The sequence below is a fragment of the Mauremys mutica genome, chromosome 21, assembly GCF_020497125.1.
Source record: "Mauremys mutica isolate MM-2020 ecotype Southern chromosome 21, ASM2049712v1, whole genome shotgun sequence".
Classification (NCBI taxonomy): domain Eukaryota; kingdom Metazoa; phylum Chordata; order Testudines; family Geoemydidae; genus Mauremys; species Mauremys mutica.
Window position 1 is genome coordinate 11,687,484 of NC_059092.1, and position 18,293 is coordinate 11,705,776.

Below are 18,293 nucleotides of genomic sequence, written 5' to 3' on the forward strand. Positions count from 1 at the left end.
TAGGAAAGGATCACCAGCCTTTTAAAGTCAGAATTTGTTTAGTAAACAGGGAAGCTTATCAAGTTCTTTCCACAGGTCACAGATTTTCCACCCTGGGATTGTGGGCCCATTCCCAATTGACAGGCATCCACATGCAACCACTACAACTGGCCCCCTTCTTGACAGTCTCAGTAGAGGCGCCAAGGACTGAATGGACTAAGGAGTCTGAACGCTCCCTCACCCCTAGAGATGGTCCCTCCAGGTCAAAGTTGAGGCACACTGACAGGGGGCAGTGTGGCTGAAGTTTGCACTGCCGGTGCCTGGGTTGTACCTGCTCTGTAGATAAAGAGGCCATCAGTGTCCAGGGTTGTCAATCCGGCACCTTTCAACAGCACTAAATTCACAGAAACAATTTTAGAGTGATACTGTCAGCTTTGAAATCAGATGCGGTCAACAAAGATTTCTTTTCCTAAGTTACTTCCACCACCTCCAGATACCTTGGGGTTGGTTTGGTTATGGTTTATGAAATCAACCCACAAGCAGTTTCTATGTAGTTAACAAAAGGCAAACGCGAAGAGTACAGAGTGTGTTTTTATACAAGTTACCTGCATCCTTGTGTGTCACAGGATTTGGGCAGCTTTGCCATGTAAGAATGAAAGCACAACAGGGCAATTGAGGGAGACACTAAACAAAATGAAGGCAAAAGCCATTTAGATCCCTCCACAGGGATGGTGGCTGCTGCCCTTGAGCAGGTGACTTTAAACAAAAAAGAATGAATGTTCTCAGGCAACAGGGAGTCCGGAGTCTTCGCCTCTTGTGACCACCAATAAAACTGGACACTATGAGAAGTATTTTTAGAAGAGCTCAGGGCCAGATTTTCAAGTGCTCAGCACCTACATTGGGGTCAGGTTTTCAAGAGCTCAGTTTCCAAGGAGGCACCAAAAGGGCCAGATTTTCAGAAGTGCTCAGCATCCAGCAGCTCCCATTGTGACATTTATGGTCAGATTTTCAAAAGAGCTCTACATTCTATACGCACCCAGTGCACCAAACTCTCTTAAGTATACTGGGCATCTCTTGCGGTGTGGAGTTCTCTTGACAATCTGTCCTGATAGAATAACAATTTGAAGGGAAAGTTCACCAGAGGCTCTGAAGTCCTTCACTCACCTATAGCGAGAATGCCTCCTTTCCTCTCGTTTGCATCAGAGCTAGAGACCAGTTCAAATATGTGGTGATTCAGCTGATCGTAGAAGCGGGTAGATTCCTCCTGGCTCATCTGCACAGGAAAAGAATTCAGAATAATTTACAAACTCTCCTCCATTACACATGCCCCAGCTAAAGAGTATGTCTACACTACCCACGATCGATCCCCGAACATGCTCCCCTTCGACTCCGGAACTCCACCAGGGCGAGAGGCGGAAGCGGAGTCAACGGGGGAACGGCAGCCGTCGATCCCGCGCCCCAAGTACGCGAAGTAAGTCGATCTAAGATACGTCAGCTTCAGCTACGCTATTCTCATAGCTGAAGTTGCGTATCTTAGATCAATCCCCCCAGTGTAGACCAGGCCAAAGAAGGGCAACACCACTTTTCAGGGCTCCCAAACTCAAAAGCAGTAAATTAACTGTGGGATTCAAACATCTAGAAGAAGCAATTATATCTCCTGCCTGTGCTCCTGCCCTGTTAACCCAGCCCCTGTTCTGGAGCCTTACTTACCTCAGCATCCCAAATCTCTACCACCCCAAGCATCCAAGCGACATACCTCACTCCCTAGCCAAGTAGTACAAACGTGTCTTCCCAGCTAAATGCTCCTGCTCCCACATCTGCAGCACTCACCTCACGGAACTCCATGGTGACATAATGCTGCAAGTCCTTGGCGGCTTTTGCCCTGATTTCTTCATTGCGGCTCTTCAGGCCACTGGCAAATTGCTGAAGGATGGACACGGTGCTCGACATGATGGCGGCAAGCTGGGACTTGGGGTATCAAGTCCAGTGGATCCTTTAGACAGAAAACCTGTTTATTGCTTTTGGCTAGTATAGAAACCAATCACAGCTCCCTCCACCACACTGCTCCTATTTACTGCTCCCAAATACACATCTCATGAGAAACAGAGGGCTTTCAGATGGCATGGTAGCTACAGAGCCCTGACAGATATATGACAGGGGTACAGGCTCCTTGGATTCCGCGCTAGGTCCTTCAGCGCACCCTAAACAAACCGGACCCAGCTCAGCCTCAGCACAAAGTGTTCTTGGGTACATGTGACATGCCCATATCAATTACATGCCCAAATACCAAGACAGGGTTGTGTTTCAGAGTCGTTCTCAGTCAAGCAAAGTTCCAAGGAGGATAAGGACCGCTTGGTTAGCATGTTGATATCATTACTTTAGTTTGCTCCTCTACAACCTCTTTCATCCACGAACCTCAAAGTTCTTTACAACCCTCAATACGCCCAGGGTAAGCGTTATAACCTCCAATGTACATTCATGGGCTGAGAGTCTATTCATGCCAGCAACAGTCATTGTAATGGGATGTTTAACGTTGTGCATGTGTAGAAACCATCTTGATGGGTGCATTTTTTTTTTAAAGTTGAAAAAGAAACGTTTTAGAAAGGAGGAAACCGACAAACAGGTCTTCAAGTACTTTGCTGCAAGCAAACAGCAGGTGAGTTGGGGGAACTAGGACCAGAACCCTAATAGTCCTGGGTTCCTATTCCTCACTAGCCACGGGACAACTCTGCCTCGTTAAAATCCCTGGGTACAGCAGATGCCCCAGAGGAATCAGGAGATAGTGTGGGATCTTTCCTGCTATCAGCATCGCCCCAGAAGCCATGATCAGCTCCCAGCATGGGAAGAGTCGCCTAAATAGGCCTCCTCTTCCCTGGTGAGGGAAATGCCTTCGCAGCTCTCCAACGAGCGGCGTGTTCCGGTGCAAAGGGGGTGAATGCAGGGTGTCTAGCTCGGGCCAGCAAGGCCCACGAGCCTGCGCACACCGCCAAGGGCAGAGGCCTGGCTTGCATGAGCGGGGGGCACGGATGCCCCGCCTTGGGAAAGCCGGCGCAGACCCAAGGCCACGGTCCCAGCCACCCATTGCCCGGCCCGGAGCGGGGAGGCCCCGGGGGCGGCCGCCGGCCTGGCTGACAGCTCCGGGCTCTGCTCCGCCTGGGGCACGGGAGGGGAGTCGGGCACCTCCCATGCTGCGGGGGCAGGAGGGAGGGAAGGACCCGCGGGCGGCCCCGCTCACGCGGCAGCGCCCCAGCCCGGCCGGCGACGGGGAGGCCGCCCCCATAGGCCCCATACGGGGGAGCCAGGCCGGGGTGTCCCTACAGCGGGGCCCCGCACTCACCGCCTCCGGCCGGCCCCCTTGCGACCGGTTCCCCAGCCTGGGCCCCGGGTTTCCCCACCCCCGCTGCTGCTGCCGCCGGGCCGGCGAAGAACCGGCAACCAATCAGCGCGGAGGGGAATGTGACCAGCGGGTGGGGCAGCCAATAGTTTTACAGGTGAGGAGGGGCTACTAGGGAATCGTGTTTCCACCCCCAAATAACTGCCGGAGGCGGGTGCAGTCGCTCATGGCCAATCAAAGGACAGATGGTGATATACTGACACTTAACTGAACCAATGAGAAGTTGGGTGCCGCCTGATTGGTTAGAATGCAGAGCTTGCCCCCCCCCATTGGAAAGCCGCATTGCTTCCGCCCTCTTTGAAGCCACAGGTATTGTGCGCATGCGGGAATGGGGAAGCGTCGATTTTTTTTTTTAAACCATTGATACGGTAGGAATCTTCCGCCGCGTAAACACTTGGTCCTTCTATTTCCTCCAGCTTCTCTACTGCTCTGGGTGCAGCCCGCCCTCAAGAGCACCAAGGGCAGAAGAAAGGCTCTGTTACCGTAATGTTACGTATAGAAGGTACTCGCTTCTGTGACACCTAGTTTGGAGAATAGCTAATAGCTGTAATAATCAATACGAACTGTTTAACATCCCTGATTTACCGCTAATCTTAATGGTTAAGGGTTCATATAAACACACTTGTTATTGATACTAATGATTAGATGTTAATGTTCAGTAATAGTTAAATATTAACCGATAATTGAATAATAGTGACTCGGAATTAACGTCCTAGGCTTTCCCTGTGTCACTTATTACCAGATTATTCCAGTCGCTCCCACGTATTAATCCCTGTGGGTTGTTATCCCCATTTTGCCGGTTGGGGAAAACGGAGGCTCAGAGAGGTTCCGGCTCTGATCTTGCAAGCAGGAGTCTTGTGTGTGCATGCAGCACCCCGAGCACCCGTGTGCAGGGCCTGGGGTAGGGGAGTCTGTTCTCTGTGGTTAAAGAAGGGGGATGGGGGCTCTGGACTCCCGGGTTCAATCCACGGACTGGCTGAGTGACCCCGAGTATGAGGTGTAACCTCCCTGTGCTGCCGTCCCGCTGCGGGAAGATCCCAGCCCCGCTGCCGTATTACTAGTATTGTGGGGCTCTTCCCCATCCCCCACCCCGGCCCAGGGCTCCCCTCAGAGCAAGCGGAACCTGGGCGATCGGAGCCCTTGTTTCCGGAGGGGCGGCCCTGGCTGGTGCCCACGCGGGCAAGATGGCGGCACCGCGGGCTGGTTGCCATGGTCCTGAGTGCCCGGCTCGCGCGTGAACGGAGCCGGACCCCGGCTCCGCAGCAGGTGAGGAGGACCCCTCGGGAGCCGCCCCAGGAGACGGGAGCGCAGAGTCAGCCCCGCCCGGGGCCGGGAGCCGCCCCCTGCCCAGGACATGCGGAGGTGGGGGGAGGTGAGGCCAGGGTGGGGGGTATTAGGAGCCTATATAAGAAAATGCCCCCAAAATCGGGACTGTCCCTATGAAATCGGGACATCTGGTCACCCCAGCTGAGGCGCCCCATGGGGAGGAGGAAGCCGGGGAAAGAACCCGCTTCTCTGCTGTGGTGGGATGGGAAGGGGCCTGCCCCTCGCTCTCCCTGCTGTGGGTCCTTCGCTCGGCGGTGGCAGCTGCAGAGGTTCAGGTTGTGGGGCGGCTCTCCCCTGGGCTGGGTATGTCACCAGTGAGTCACTGGTGAGGCCCAGGGATTTCCCTTTCCTGATGCAAACTCCCCCTCCTTTCCCAGGTCTCTCTCCAGCACCTTCTCCTGAGGCAGCTGCGTGAAGAGCATGGAGGCTGAGGATCAGACCGAGAAGATTAGCATCAGCGCTGAGAGCCCCAGAGGAGGTGTTGTGGGGGAGCTGGGCATCGGGCTGCTCAGCTCTGCGAAGAGCCACCCAGGCACCTGGAGGCAGAAATGTGCAGCCTACGTTCTGGCCCTGCGGCCCTGGAGCTTCAGTGCCTCTTTGACCCCAGTAGCCCTGGGCAGTGCCCTAGCCTATCGGTCCCATGGATCCCTAGACCCAGGGCTGCTAGTGGGCAGTGCAGTGGCTGTCTTGGCTGTGCATGGAGCAGGTAACTTGGTTAATACCTACTATGACTTCTCCAAGGGCATTGACCACAAGAAGAGTGATGACCGGACATTGGTGGACCAGATCTTGGAGCCTCAGGATGTGGTCCGATTTGGGGTCTTCCTCTATACCCTGGGCTGTATCTGTGCTGCCTGCCTGTACTGTCTCTCCACTCTCAAGTTGGAGCACCTGGCCCTGATCTACTTTGGGGGACTTTCCAGTTCCTTCCTTTATACTGGAGGTAAGGACTGTATTCAATACTCTGAGTCTGTGGCAGGAATTGTGTGTGAAATGTATATCTGGTGTATGTCAACTGGTTTGGTTCATTATCTGTGTTCTCTTCTCCAGGGATGGAGCTCAGTTTGTATTATCTGAACGGTTCCTCATTTCTTATTAGCCAGATCTAGTTTCAAATGAAAAGTAAACTTAAGACATGCTTTAAGAAATGCACCCAAGATTAATGAATAACACTGATGTAGAGTGAATTTTTTTGTGTGGCTTATCAAGATAAAAATGTCTTTTGCCTCTTTCTGCAGCTGGGTTGTTGAAGAGACACCTAGTGTTTTGCTATAGATAAGATTAAGCAGTTTCTAGGATTCGGAGGATATCATTTGAAAGATGTAGCAGCTGTTTGTCTAACCTGATGGTTGCGTCTGTTCAGGACCAGATTCGAATATCTTTACTCACGTTGTGTAGCACCTTTCTGCATGTGTGATCCCGTTGACTTCAGTGTGACTGCTTGTGGAACAAGTATTCCAGGTGGTAACTGGAATCTGCCCCATAATCTATGCTCAGTGGGTGAGACTGGAGAATTGCAGACGTTGTATTTGCTTTATTATCTTTGGAAAGGGAGAACAATAATCAGTTCTGGGGCAATAAAAGAGCATGTGTAGCCCTGCCCTAGTTGTATTTGTGTTGGCTGTTTTACCGCATTTTGTAGGAGCTGCTGATCTGTTTGAGTAACATCTATTATCCTCCATAAAGTGAATTTCACCTGGTAACACTTGTTTTCCGCTTGTTTCTTGCCACAGGAATTGGATTTAAATATGTTGCACTTGGCGACTTGGTGATCCTCATCACATTTGGGCCCCTGGCTGTCATGTTTGCCCATGCAGTGCAGGTTGGCTATCTGTCTGTCTCACCGCTGCTCTATGCTGTCCCACTAGCCCTCAGCACTGAGGCCATCCTGCACAGCAACAACACACGGGACATGGAGTCTGACCGGCAGGCGGGCATTGTCACCCTGGCCATCCTCATCGGCCCCACGTTTTCCTACATGCTCTACAACACGCTGCTCTTCCTGCCGTACCTGATTTTCTGCATCTTGGCCACGCGTTACACCATCAGCATGGCATTGCCACTACTTACCATTCCTATGGCCTTTTCGCTGGAGAGGCAGTTCCGGAGCCAGAGCTTCAGCAAAATTCCCCAGCGGACAGCCAAGCTCAACCTCCTGCTGGGGCTCTTCTATGTTTTTGGTATTATACTAGCACCAGCAGGCACGCTGCCCAAACTGTAATGGCGAGAGCTGCTGTAGCCCCATGACTTGAGTGTTAGTGCCAGAGCTCGGGGTGCAAGTGGGAGGTTTGTTATGGATGGGGCCAGAGCAAGAAGGCTGGCTCGAGCCAGTGACTCCATGTGAATTTTATGGGCTTTGGTCTTGTTGAGATAAGCAGTTTCTCTTGTACGAGAGACTTCCGATGGTGTCTTAGGAACTTCTTCTCTGGGAAGAGGGTTGAATTGACTGTGTCTCTGGCTTTCTCTCGGTGCTTATTGTAATTCACCATGTGAGCAGACAGACATTTCAAGGACTTGATGCTACTGCCATTGAATTCAAAGGGACTTTCGCTATTAACTTCAATAGGAGCAGGGTTGAGGCTTAAATGTGAACTGTCCCTTCCCCAATCTGTGAATCATCCCCATACAACATGAAGGGGATTCAGCAGCTCCACCCCTATGCTGTAGCACATGAAAGTTGCCACTGAATGTTTTATTTTTGTCAGCATCATGGATAAAGCAGATGATGCTACTTCACTCCTCTTGATAAATTTCATCCTCACCACCTGGTCCGGGTTGGCTCTCACTCATATTTTCCCATGGTCACTGAACCCTGTTCTTCATTGGGAAATTTTTTTGTTCCCTGCGTGAAATGGCGAGTGTTGATGTAAGGGCTCTTTGCAGGACCCCCTTGAAATGTCCAGATTGACTTGATCTAGACCTTGTTCTAGAACTCCGACTGCCAGGAGCACAGTGTTCCTGAGCCCGAGGGGAGGGTATTAACCAGGGCACAAGGAGCCTTTTAGTTGCGATCAGTAAAGTCCAGCAGGGTGTGCAGTGTGGCATAGTCACCTTGGGCGTGTTATGGCAATGAGAGGTTACTCACCTGAAAGGGGTGATTGCTGTTCAGTGCTGATGTAATGGAGGAGTTATGACAACTGTAAAATGGAACTGGCACCGAGGTGTTATATAGGTGACATCAAAGTGTTCAAATGGTTTCTGGTGACTTAGCTGCCGGTTGTGATTGCTTCACAGCTGGACACCGTTACTCAGGAGCAATCTTAGCAGGCAAGTGACAGCTTTCACCAGCCTCAGATTCAGTTATTAAAATAGGGCGATGCCTGGATCAGACTTTCTCTCCAGGCTGCCCAGGGAAAACAGCAAGGCAAAAGTGGTTTAAGCAGTCAGTCTGCTGCTTTGTACAGTAGAGAACCTGGCTTTGGTTAGAAACCCAGTCAGAAGGGGTTGATCTCAGCTGGAGGGAGAGAGGCATCTAGCAATACTTGGCAGTGATTTTCTGGGAAAATGTACACTTCCTATTTTCGGTGCTGGCTTAAAGCTCCAGTGGGCTGGTGATGAGCATTTGTCAAAGAACCAACTCTGCCTTCTGCCAAGCACATTCTGTCTCACAGACTGAGGAGTGGAAGTGATGGCGAAATCAACCCCGGTGGTAGAGAGAGCTATTTCCTAACAGAGCCCATTCTGCAAGATGGAGTGGGTTGATCCGGTTAATCCCAGGGTTGTATTGTTTGTAGGTCTCTCAGCAGATACATCATGTGCCCTTTTCTTGTTTGTTATATGATGATATGTCTAGCTCTTGCATAGCTATAGTTTAATGGGGATTGATGTGGCAATTTTTTATGCATGTTCCCTAAGCCATGTTGCTTCTGACAGGAAGAATGTGAACAAGAAATTTGAGAGCTGTAGTTCTTATGGTGAATAGTCTAGGAAATGTCCCTCAGTGGAACAGCAACACATAACACTATGATTGATCTCTTCCTTACAAAAAGGGAAAAGACTCCTGGTTAGAAAGTCTGTCTGCTAGTGGGAAAGACCAGTGCTATTGCCACAGAGCTGGGGTGAGAGGTGACCCATTTCATGCATTTGTGGCGCCATTTTCTTGGGCATTCAAAGTGATTAACAGATGCAGGGATTAGAAGGAAACGTGTGCAGACTGCTTCCATTCATAAGCAGCATCAAACATAGCAGACTTTGGAAGCCTTAGGGGTGTGGGGTGATCTGTGTATGGTAAGGGAGCTGGAAACGCCTGGATTCTAATCCTAACCATCTCATTTGTTTCCCCCCCAGTGGCCTTGGGCAAGCCACTTAATTTCTCTGTGCCTGGGTTTTTCCATCTGTAAAATGGAGCTTACCGTTGCCTACCTCACCTGGGTGTCGTGGGGTTAATGTAATTTGATAAAGAACTTTGAAAGTAAGAAGTGCTATATCTATGCTGGATATTTTCTCAGGCATTCTGCTTCTCAAGCCTTACTTATATGGGAAGATCTTTTTGGTATAACATAAGGTGGTGAATTTAAACCAGTAAAGTTGTACCAGTATTATACCATGCATATGCTCTTATTCTGGTATGAGAAGCCCCTTTTTGGTTTAATTTATGTTGCTTGGGTACAGGATTTAATCTAAACAAAAGCCAGGCTTCTGTGTCCACATGGGGATTTATTTTAGCATCACTGGTAAAACTTTCCATATAGACAAACCCTAAGGCAACTGGTCTTGTGTTACAGCATCTGAACTGAGGATATTGGATGTCCAGCACCTCTTCTGATCATAGGCCTTTTCAGCCTCTTGCAATAAGCTGTATTGCTGCATGCTGAGTCTCTGCTGGTAGCCGAGCAGATCTGTAGCACATCTGTCCATCGTATGTATTAAATGGCCTCCTGACCTCTCCTCTCGCCCAGGCAGAGGTTCAGTGAGGTGTCTAAATGTTCCATTTGTAACAAGCCACGGTTAATTATTTTAAACGGCTCCGTGTTACGTTTCTGGGTTTGGATCTTCTGGGAGAACATGTTTCCTATGGACACTCCTCTGTACAGCTTTGGCGTAGAAGCACTGGAAAGCGCACACCCTAGGTACGCATGAGGTAGGCGCCTTTGACCATAAGAGTCCCCTTGTGAACCAAGCAGCCCTGTCCTTGTATGTCGAGGGATAATCAGTTCAATTGAAAGGGCAAACATATGTTTGAGGGCAGATGTTAATAGGTTTTGGGGATTAATCTATCAACAGAGGCCACTTTGGAATACAGCTTTCTATGCAGGGCACTGATGAGCCTGAGCATTTATAATACTGAGACAGACTTCAATTGAACTTTGTCTTTTTAATAAAGATAAACTTGCTTATCAACACCTGCGTGTTCTCCTGCTCTTCCTGTATCAAAGTCCCCGCTTCTGACTTCCTTGCAACTTTTTAGGTGGTCGCATTTGCGCCGCAGGCCCTTGGCAGCGTGCTGCCCCCACCAGTCTCCCATCTGGGCCACAAACCAGGGTAAAGGATTATTGGGAAGCTTTCTGGAGTAGCTGTGGTCACTAATGCCTGCCCAGGACACAGGCACACTTGAGCCTCTTCAGTGTCATTCTGCCACTCAAATCATGTTTCTCCTGCATGGTCTCCTTGCTCTTTCTTTCATACCAGCTATTGGGATGCTTTGGGGCAGAGACCTTTAAGATGTGTTAATGGTTGGTGTGTAAGGTTTGCGTGTTTGAATGCAGGGCTTTGGCCAGAACGGGAGGTCTGTGGCATAGGGGAATTTGTTCATTTATATTTTTCCTTTTGTTGATTCTGGTTTAAAGTGCCCCCCAAGTTCCATCCTGCGTTACATGTATCAGCTGCAGAGCCCAGGAGCTATAAACCCTTGTGGCAGGGAAAACTGCCCCGAGGGACTTACGTTTTTACATGCAGCATAATGCTGCTGTCGTTAGATGCGTCGGCGTGATTCACAGTCTAACTTCACAGCCCACAAATAACTGTTTTAGCAGATGATAAAAGGTGTGGGGCTAATCCCTTATTTATGTCTCAAGAGGCAGCGTGATGTAGAAGGAGGAGTTTGGGACTAAGAGTGAGAACTCTAGTGCTGATTTGCTGTGTAATTCTAGGCACAACTCTTTGCCATTGCTTCCCTTAGATATGAAAAGGGGCTAATCTCCCTGATGCCCTTCCAAGGGCTGTTTGGAGGCTTGCTCTGTGAGCAGCACTATGAAGATGCCAAGCACTATTAGTGCTAAGCTTTACTGTTGCCTCTGTCATTGTGAGGGATCATAAAGTGCTTTGTGGATGCTGGGCCAAATGAAAAGGTGATGTAAACAGTGGGGATCGGGGTGTAACTTACTTGCCTGGGGCAGAAGGCAGATTTGTAGCTGGGGTGGAGACTGCTTTTTCTCCTGTTGGCTACTGTTTCTACTTCACCCCTGATCTCGAGCCCTCTTAGCCTGGTGACAGCCCCATGGTATCACACTCACTTTCGCTAGCTCAGTTAAAGTTCCACCCATGTACACTAATTTATCTCTGACACCATTTAATCTGCCTCGGAATTCACCCTTTTCTGGGTCTTTAATGATCACGTGTGGGCAAGCTTAATTTTTACAAGAAGGTTGTGGCATCGTACCCTTCTCAGCCTATGCTGGGGCCTGCAGCTCAGCTGTCTTGGAGGAAATAGTACTCCCTGTGGGCAGGTCTACACTTAAAATGCTGCATCGGTGCAGCCGTGCCACAGTAACACGTAAATAAAGACGCTCCTACGCCGATGGCAGATCATCTGTTGGTGGAGTTAATCCACCTCCCCAAAAGGCAGTAGCTATGTCAGCAGGAGAAGCTCTCCCGTCAGCAGAGCACTGTCTATATGCGGGGGTTAGGTTGGTATAACTGTTGCTCAGGGGTGGTGGTTAACTGATACAGGTCTGTAGTGTAGGCTTGATCTATGGAGTCATTAAGCAGGTAGAGGAAGGCTCTTCCTAAATTCTTTTGTTTTTAATAGCTAGAGTGCTGACTGAGTTCCTCCCCCCACCTCCCTGCAAGTTTATTCAATCCTCTAATGGCCTTGAAATGAGACTGCTCTGCTCTGTAATAAAGAGCTGTCAGACACATTCCTCCATGAGTGGTGGCTTGTCATCCTTTTCATTAGAAGCTCTTCACTCCTAAGGCAGATGTGACAATGTGCCTGAGGTTGAACTTGGCGAAGTCTCAGCCTGTTACATTTTACACGTTTCTAAGCTCTGGGGCTGGATTTTTGTCCACTTTGCACCTAAGAGAGCAAAAAATATGTGCATGTCTTATCTATTAGGCTTGGCAGATTTTTATTTTTTTTATAATTTTGACTGATGAGATCCATGTTTATTTTAAGCATTTTCTATTTTTAGCATTTACATTTGTACAGTTGTGCAAAATTATGGGTTTTAAGCACTTTTTAATTTCTACTGATTTAAATGTTCACAGTTGCAGGAAATTATGGGGGGGTCAGATAACGAGGGAGCTGGACAATAATTATTTAATGATAGCAGACATTGAAATTCAAAAAGTTAAAGGTTGATAACCAGTAAAACACAAATTGTCAACATCCCATGTAAAATATACAACACATATACCCTCAAATCACTCTTTAAGTTCTCAAACAGCATTTTTCTTTCTTTGCCTATCTGTAAATTTAGACAATTTATGGAAATACGTATTGTCGGTTTGTGTGTATGGTGAAATCGACTTTTACCAACATTTATTGATGATAATCTAATTCTTCCAAGTTGACTTATTTGTCGACCCCACCTGCATGTGAATATGGGCCCGATCCTGCTGTCTTGAAAGTTAATGAGAGTTTTGTCACTGACTAAGGCCTCGTCTACATTACAGACTTGCATTGGTTTAGTTAAACTGGAGGCTTACTACAATTTGGCTTAAACCCATTCCTAATCGATTTAAGATAAACTGAAAAAATTCTGGTTTAAACTGAAGACTGTGTACACAGCCTCTTGCACAGGGTTTAAACACCTTTGTTAAACCAATCTAACCGCATCATACAGACAAGTCCTTTCATTGGGGTACGGATTGGGACCTTTCTGCTGCTCTCTCTCACAAATGACTTTGCTTTTTTCCAGAGAAGGGTTGGTGAATGGCCAAGTTTAATGGAACGTCTGCTGTAATACCATTTACACAATACCTTCGTACAGTGTACTACATCCCTGTATGTGCAATACAGTAATTCTTGTCGGAGGAGGTTTAGATGACATCTAAAACAGAACCTTACTAGGCCCAAGACTGATGGGAAGCAGGGCAGAGAGCATATTTGGTTCCTTTCTCCTTGAACTGTCTAGGTGACTATTTGGCCACATCGCCACAGTAGCTGGATTCTGCACCAGTCATTGCTGTTATAACTAGGTCAGCTACTGAATGCAAGAGGTGAGTTTGGATGTTATACAAAGTGAAAGGAATGGAGATAGGAAGCATTTTTAAAAAACAATGTTAGTGGCTTTAATCTTATTCATTTCATGGGCATCTGGAGAAACAGCCCCCATAAAGGCATGATGTAAATATTGGGAGGGGCCAGAAAAATCACATGTGCCACTGGACGGACTGTAACCATGCAATGGCTGTAAGGAGATGGGTGAAGAGAACAGGAATTAAGGAATAGGGTTTGCACTACTTTTTTCTACTAGGGGTTCATTTACACTAAAGTCTTTCAACTTGAGTTCACTGGCCAGTGAACTCAAGTGAGCTACCACGTTTGTATGTGCTTGTTCTGTGCACTCCACAAACATTTGTTCCAGACACACGCATTTGTGGAGTCCAGACTAGCATGTACAAACACATTGGCTAACTCGAGTTAACTGGCTATCAGTTAACCTGCACTAAAACCCTCTAGCATAGATAAACCCTTGGCTTACAATTTGCTGTGCCCATAAGGTTCAAATGAATTGTGGATGGACTCTACTTGTGGAGTATTGAGTAAAAGTCAGCTGTAATGTAGACCCACTTCTACTCGAGGAGGGCTTTGCTGATCTAGCTGTACTGGTGTGATATACTGGCCAAGAGCTCCTAGTCCAGATGCAGTTGTGCTTTTAGCAGTATAACTTATTCCAACAAGCAAAAGGACATCCTTGCTGGTATAATCTCGCCTACACTCACTGTGCCTTTTGCCAATACAGCAGATCATGCCTCAGATGTTTGCAGGATAGATCTGCCCGTAGAAGGGCTCGGCCGAGGCTCGTCCCACCGCCTCGCAATAGTTCACTCTGGGCCCAAGCCCTGGGTCAGGGCTGGCCAGTAAACAAACAGTCAGGAGCTCGGGCTTCTGAGCGTCTGGTGCGAGGGGGAGATGGCCCCCCGTGAGTAGGGTGGCAGGGGGGATGCAGGCCCACTCGCTCCATTGCGTCCCAGCCCAGGGCCCTAGCAGCAGCAGAGGGGATCCTGACCACAACACACTGACATTGGTTCTGGCCCTGCTGCTCAAATAAATTTGTTAGTCTCTAAGGTGCCACAAGGACTCCTCATTCTGTTTTTCTAGATTGTGCCATTTGTGTTCAGGTTTTCAGCCTGGATAGGGGCTGCATTTCTGCAAGTTGCCTGAAGATGGCAGTGTTGTACTATAATCATTGGAGTAGGGTAGAATAACTATATTCTATGGCTGTGATACTCAGACCTCAGTGGTTCAGGAGCCAAATTAGCGATCAGCATTACCTAAAAGTCTCAGCAGTGTGAATCCATGGTTTCACTTACTATAGTACTATATATTTATATTGAAGCAGCATGGCAGGGGAAATATTTAGTGTGTGTGTGTGTGTGTATGTATATACTGTAATATAAAAACTCCCCCAGCAAAATGACTAGCGAAGTATTATTATTTTATCAACTACAATTGGATCAGAACAAAGTAAAAGCATCCTGATTGGCTAATAACTTAAAATGGTTAATAATTAAATCACCCAGTGTTTTAATATCATGTGCTGCAAAGAGCCACTTGCAGCATGTGAACCGCACTGTGAGTATCACTGTTGTATGGTAACGGGGGCCAAATAAGTACCTAAGACATCTAGATGATACAGTATTATCCTGCCAGCTGCGATCTCCATGCACAAAATGAACCGGACAGAGTTCCCTCCGAATTATCCTTCACAGCTCATTCTACAGAGGGCAGAGACAGGGATGTCTGGAGAAGCTGCTCTTCTCCCCAGTGAACTGGTTCCGTTCAGCACCAGAATGGCTGCTCTTTCTGATCGGGATTGACCATGCCAGTTCACCGCTGCCTAGAGCGGGGTCACTTGAGAAGGCATCCTGGACTCCTAGCCCAGCTGAACCTGCTTTTGTCTCCTTCATTGCGAGAATTTCTCCGTAGGTTGGAGAGAAGTGAGAATGCTCAGCGGATTGGATGTACATTGCACTTTGGAAACTTCTTTCTTGGATAATGGTGGTAAAGTTGCCTGTAACTGAAAAGCCTTAATGACATTGGTGTATTGAGGGAAAACCACTGGCTCAGGAGTGCCAAGAGCAGAGCCCACCCCCTCCTCCAGCTGCTCAAGCTCAAGGGGAAGGGGAACGGATACAGACTAGTGGGGCATCCCCAGTTAACCAGAACATAGGCCTCCTAGTCGAAAAGCTGGAAGACCAGGCTGAGCTGCTCCTGTACCGGTACAGATCAGGGGAGCGGGGAGGGAGTGTAGCCTGGTGTTACATATAGGGGATGAGATGACCCAGACCAAAATAGGAAGGATTGGGAAGGTTCAGAATCCTCCTATATCTTTCTCCCAGGCCGACCCAGAATCCCAGCTCCAAACACCCTACACAGTTTTGCTGTATGTGAGATCGGGATCCAGATAAGAACTATGGGGCTTCGGAAACAAACTCTGGATGCAGGGAAGCCGCTCGTGTAGAAGCCACCAACTGTTTGTAAGGCTTGCTGGGCCTCGTTGCTTTCACCCAGAGGGGGAGAGAACATGACAGAGCAGCTAATCCACAGCTAATGCTCCCAAGATGGCCTTGTGCGTGGCAGGAGGATCATTTTCAAATTGGGAATGTGGATCTGCAGGTGCAAAGGGACTCCCATGGCCATGCAGCTTGAAGGGGTAGGTGCTCCTGGACAGCAGCAGGTCTCTTTGTGGAATCCTCCAGTGCATCATTCACACAGTGTTGCCACCTTATTTAAAGTGCTTTGCAAAACCCTACAAGTTAGGGCCAGGACCTCATGATGTTTACTACATATGCCCTGGTCCATGTGGGGAGGACCTTGTGGAGAGCCCCACTGGGGTCCTTGTGTATGGATCAGGATTGGGGCCTCAGGTGAGGACACACACATGGACTGTGCCATTGGGAAGATTCGTGAAAGGCAAGGCCTTACGTACTCCACTGCAAATGCAGGACAAATTCTACAACAAGATTCCTGCATCCGGCGGCAACCCTAGCACGGGAGCGCTGGATATCTTGTTGCAGCGTTGGCTGAATTAACTGATTTTTAATGAAATTAAATATGAGAATGAATAATCCAGTCAGCACTGTGTATCCCTCTCGTTGTGTAACAGGAGATACTGTTCGGTTTATCTTAAATGGCCCCATAGCATTTAATTTTCAGTGTGCTGCAGACCTCGGTGTTGGAAATGCAGGGCTGAATCGCAGAGGTGGTCCAGGAGGGAGCTGGAGGCTTTGGCCTTTGAGGAGGGGACAGCTAGGGTTGTGGGCACCTGGGAAGGGGTGGAAGGAAGTTTGGGCTTGTGGGACAGGGATATTAGTTGGGTGTTCACTGACCAACAATGTCATAGTTACCAGTTCTGACACATCAGTTTTCAGACTTAACTTGCTGCTGAGATAATATTTTAATAATAATTCCTCGGTCTTATACAGCACTTTTCATCAATAGACCTCAAAGTGCTTTGCAAAGCTGGTCTGTCTGCATCATTGTCAGACGAATGAGGCGGTTCACCCTTCTCAGAGCCATTGCTTCAGGCTCTCTGCAGACTCAGCTCAGTGCCTCCGTTTGCTCTCCCTTCAAATTGGGAAGGTTCTCTTTGCAGCTAGAAAAGAAAAGCTTAAATTCTGGAGCACAGTTCTGCAGCTGATGGATGCAGGGCCCTGGTGGATGGAGACATATGCACACGCTTTAGCATGGCTGTGCTGTCTTTTTGTCTTCAAAGAAATTCAGGCTCTAAGAGTGAGAGGTCAGAAAACAGCTGCTGATTTGAGCCTTGTCTCAATGGGGGAAGCCGTGAGTCTCCTCTGGGGTAAACAAGTGACGCAGCTAAATGACTGCAGATTAATTTCTAATGTAAGGATTAAGTAGTGACAGACGTGCCCTGGCAGGCGATGGTGGAAATGTACCTTTGAAGAGAGCCATCCAGCCCTACCTTGCATTCTTAAAGCTTTCGCCACTGATGGCTTAATAAGCTTATTCAGGTCAGACACTGAGGAATAAGCTTACAAAGGAGTGTGAGCAAGCGGTGCATCATGGGTGATACACAAATATCCGCCTGTGCGAAAAAAATGTGCAGTATCTGCACAGGTTTTGTGTAGGTGCCGTAAAATGAGTTTGTGTTTATACAGCTGCCTTAACCGTCAGATCTCAAAGCACCCTTCCAAATATCAGTTACGTCTGACAGTGCTCCTCGGAGCTTAGTCTGTGTTGTCTCCATTTCATGGCTGGGTAAACTGAGCCGCTCTCCCTTCATCACAGTTACACAGGAGCATGTGTGCAGTAGGGGATCAAAACACAAGAAGCCTGCTCGCCAGTCTGTTGTTTTAATCACTAGCCTACCCCCTTCCCTGGTAGTTTGCCTTCAGATCACTTTTAATTCACTCACCTTTGGCTGCTTTGTTCTTGGAGTTTTGCTCCAGCTGGAATTACATATTTAAGGGATGAAATGCTGCTCTGACTTTTTGAGATTTTTCATTTTAAGGTGGAGCTAAATATCTACCCAGGTTAAAATCTATAGCTCCCAGATCTGCTAAAAAATTCATAAGGCTTAATAAAACTCTGGTACAGCTGGCTTATTGCGGCTGTATGTCTGAAGGAAACATAGAGATCAGCTCTGCCTAGAGTAACAGCCATGCTTTACTGTCTGAAATAAGCCTTTTGCTCCTGTGTGTAACTGAGTAAGATCCAAAGTGAACCTGTTTATTGGGTTTTCTTTCAAATCTTCTTCCAGTGCAATCTCTAAAAACTGGCGCTGCTCCTCCTTTGTCTATACTTGCCTCTCCTGCCTTCTAAATCATATGACTGTCCATGTCCTAATCCAGACATTTCAGCAACCAACTGGGTGCTCTCTGATGGAGAAGTGTTTGGGGTGTGATCCAACACCCCACTGAAGTCAGTTGAAAAGGTCCCATTGTCTTCAAAAGACATTGGATCAGGTCTTGAGAGGTGGGTAGAGAGGGCTTCTGAGCCTTTGGATATAGAGAGCTTCTAAATCTCTGAACCTGGAATCCTCTGAGGAAGCATGGCTGGCCTCCAGCACTGAAGGATTGTTAAATAGCAAACACAAAGCCAGTTACAGCCCAAGTTCCTCTGTTCCCTTGGAAACATGTGGAAATCTGTCCCGGATTCCAGGCTGTCGTTAGCCCCTGGGGCAAAAGATCAGCAGAGGTTTCCAAAGGGAAGTTTGCAGCCTTTGCTCAGACCCAAACGTTTTCA

The 18,293-nt window shown here is 48.2% G+C and overlaps 2 protein-coding genes across 4 annotated transcripts in view; one reads left to right on the top strand and one right to left on the bottom strand.

The window, feature by feature from the left end:
• Positions 1 to 3,413, bottom strand: part of MTOR (mechanistic target of rapamycin kinase) — a 104,779-nt gene extending 101,366 nt beyond the window's left edge. Inside the window, exons 1-4 of one of the 2 annotated variants that reach the window (XM_044996176.1) lie at positions 3,317 to 3,413; positions 1,810 to 1,972; positions 1,144 to 1,252; positions 311 to 373 (exon numbers count right to left, since the gene is read on the bottom strand). In XM_044996176.1, coding sequence (XP_044852111.1) covers positions 311 to 373; positions 1,144 to 1,252; positions 1,810 to 1,929 — 292 coding nt within the window. In that variant the 5' untranslated portion in view covers positions 1,930 to 1,972; positions 3,317 to 3,413. The remainder of the gene's footprint in view (positions 1 to 310; positions 374 to 1,143; positions 1,253 to 1,809; positions 1,973 to 3,316) is intronic. The other variant, XM_044996177.1, reaches the window with a different exon arrangement.
• Positions 3,414 to 3,693: 280 nt separating this feature from the next.
• On the top strand, positions 3,694 to 10,033 carry UBIAD1 (UbiA prenyltransferase domain containing 1). 2 transcript variants are annotated; one of them, XM_044996603.1, is made up of 3 exons: positions 3,694 to 3,875; positions 5,077 to 5,642; positions 6,433 to 10,033. In XM_044996603.1, the coding sequence occupies exons 2-3, from the start codon at positions 5,120 to 5,122 to the stop codon at positions 6,918 to 6,920; spliced, it is 1,011 nt and encodes a 336-aa protein (XP_044852538.1). In that variant the 5' UTR covers positions 3,694 to 3,875; positions 5,077 to 5,119; the 3' UTR covers positions 6,921 to 10,033. The 2 variants fall into 2 exon arrangements, with proteins under 2 accessions (XP_044852538.1, XP_044852539.1); XM_044996604.1 differs by lacking the exon at positions 3,694 to 3,875 and adding an exon at positions 4,512 to 4,639.
• Positions 10,034 to 18,293: the final 8,260 nt, after the last annotated feature.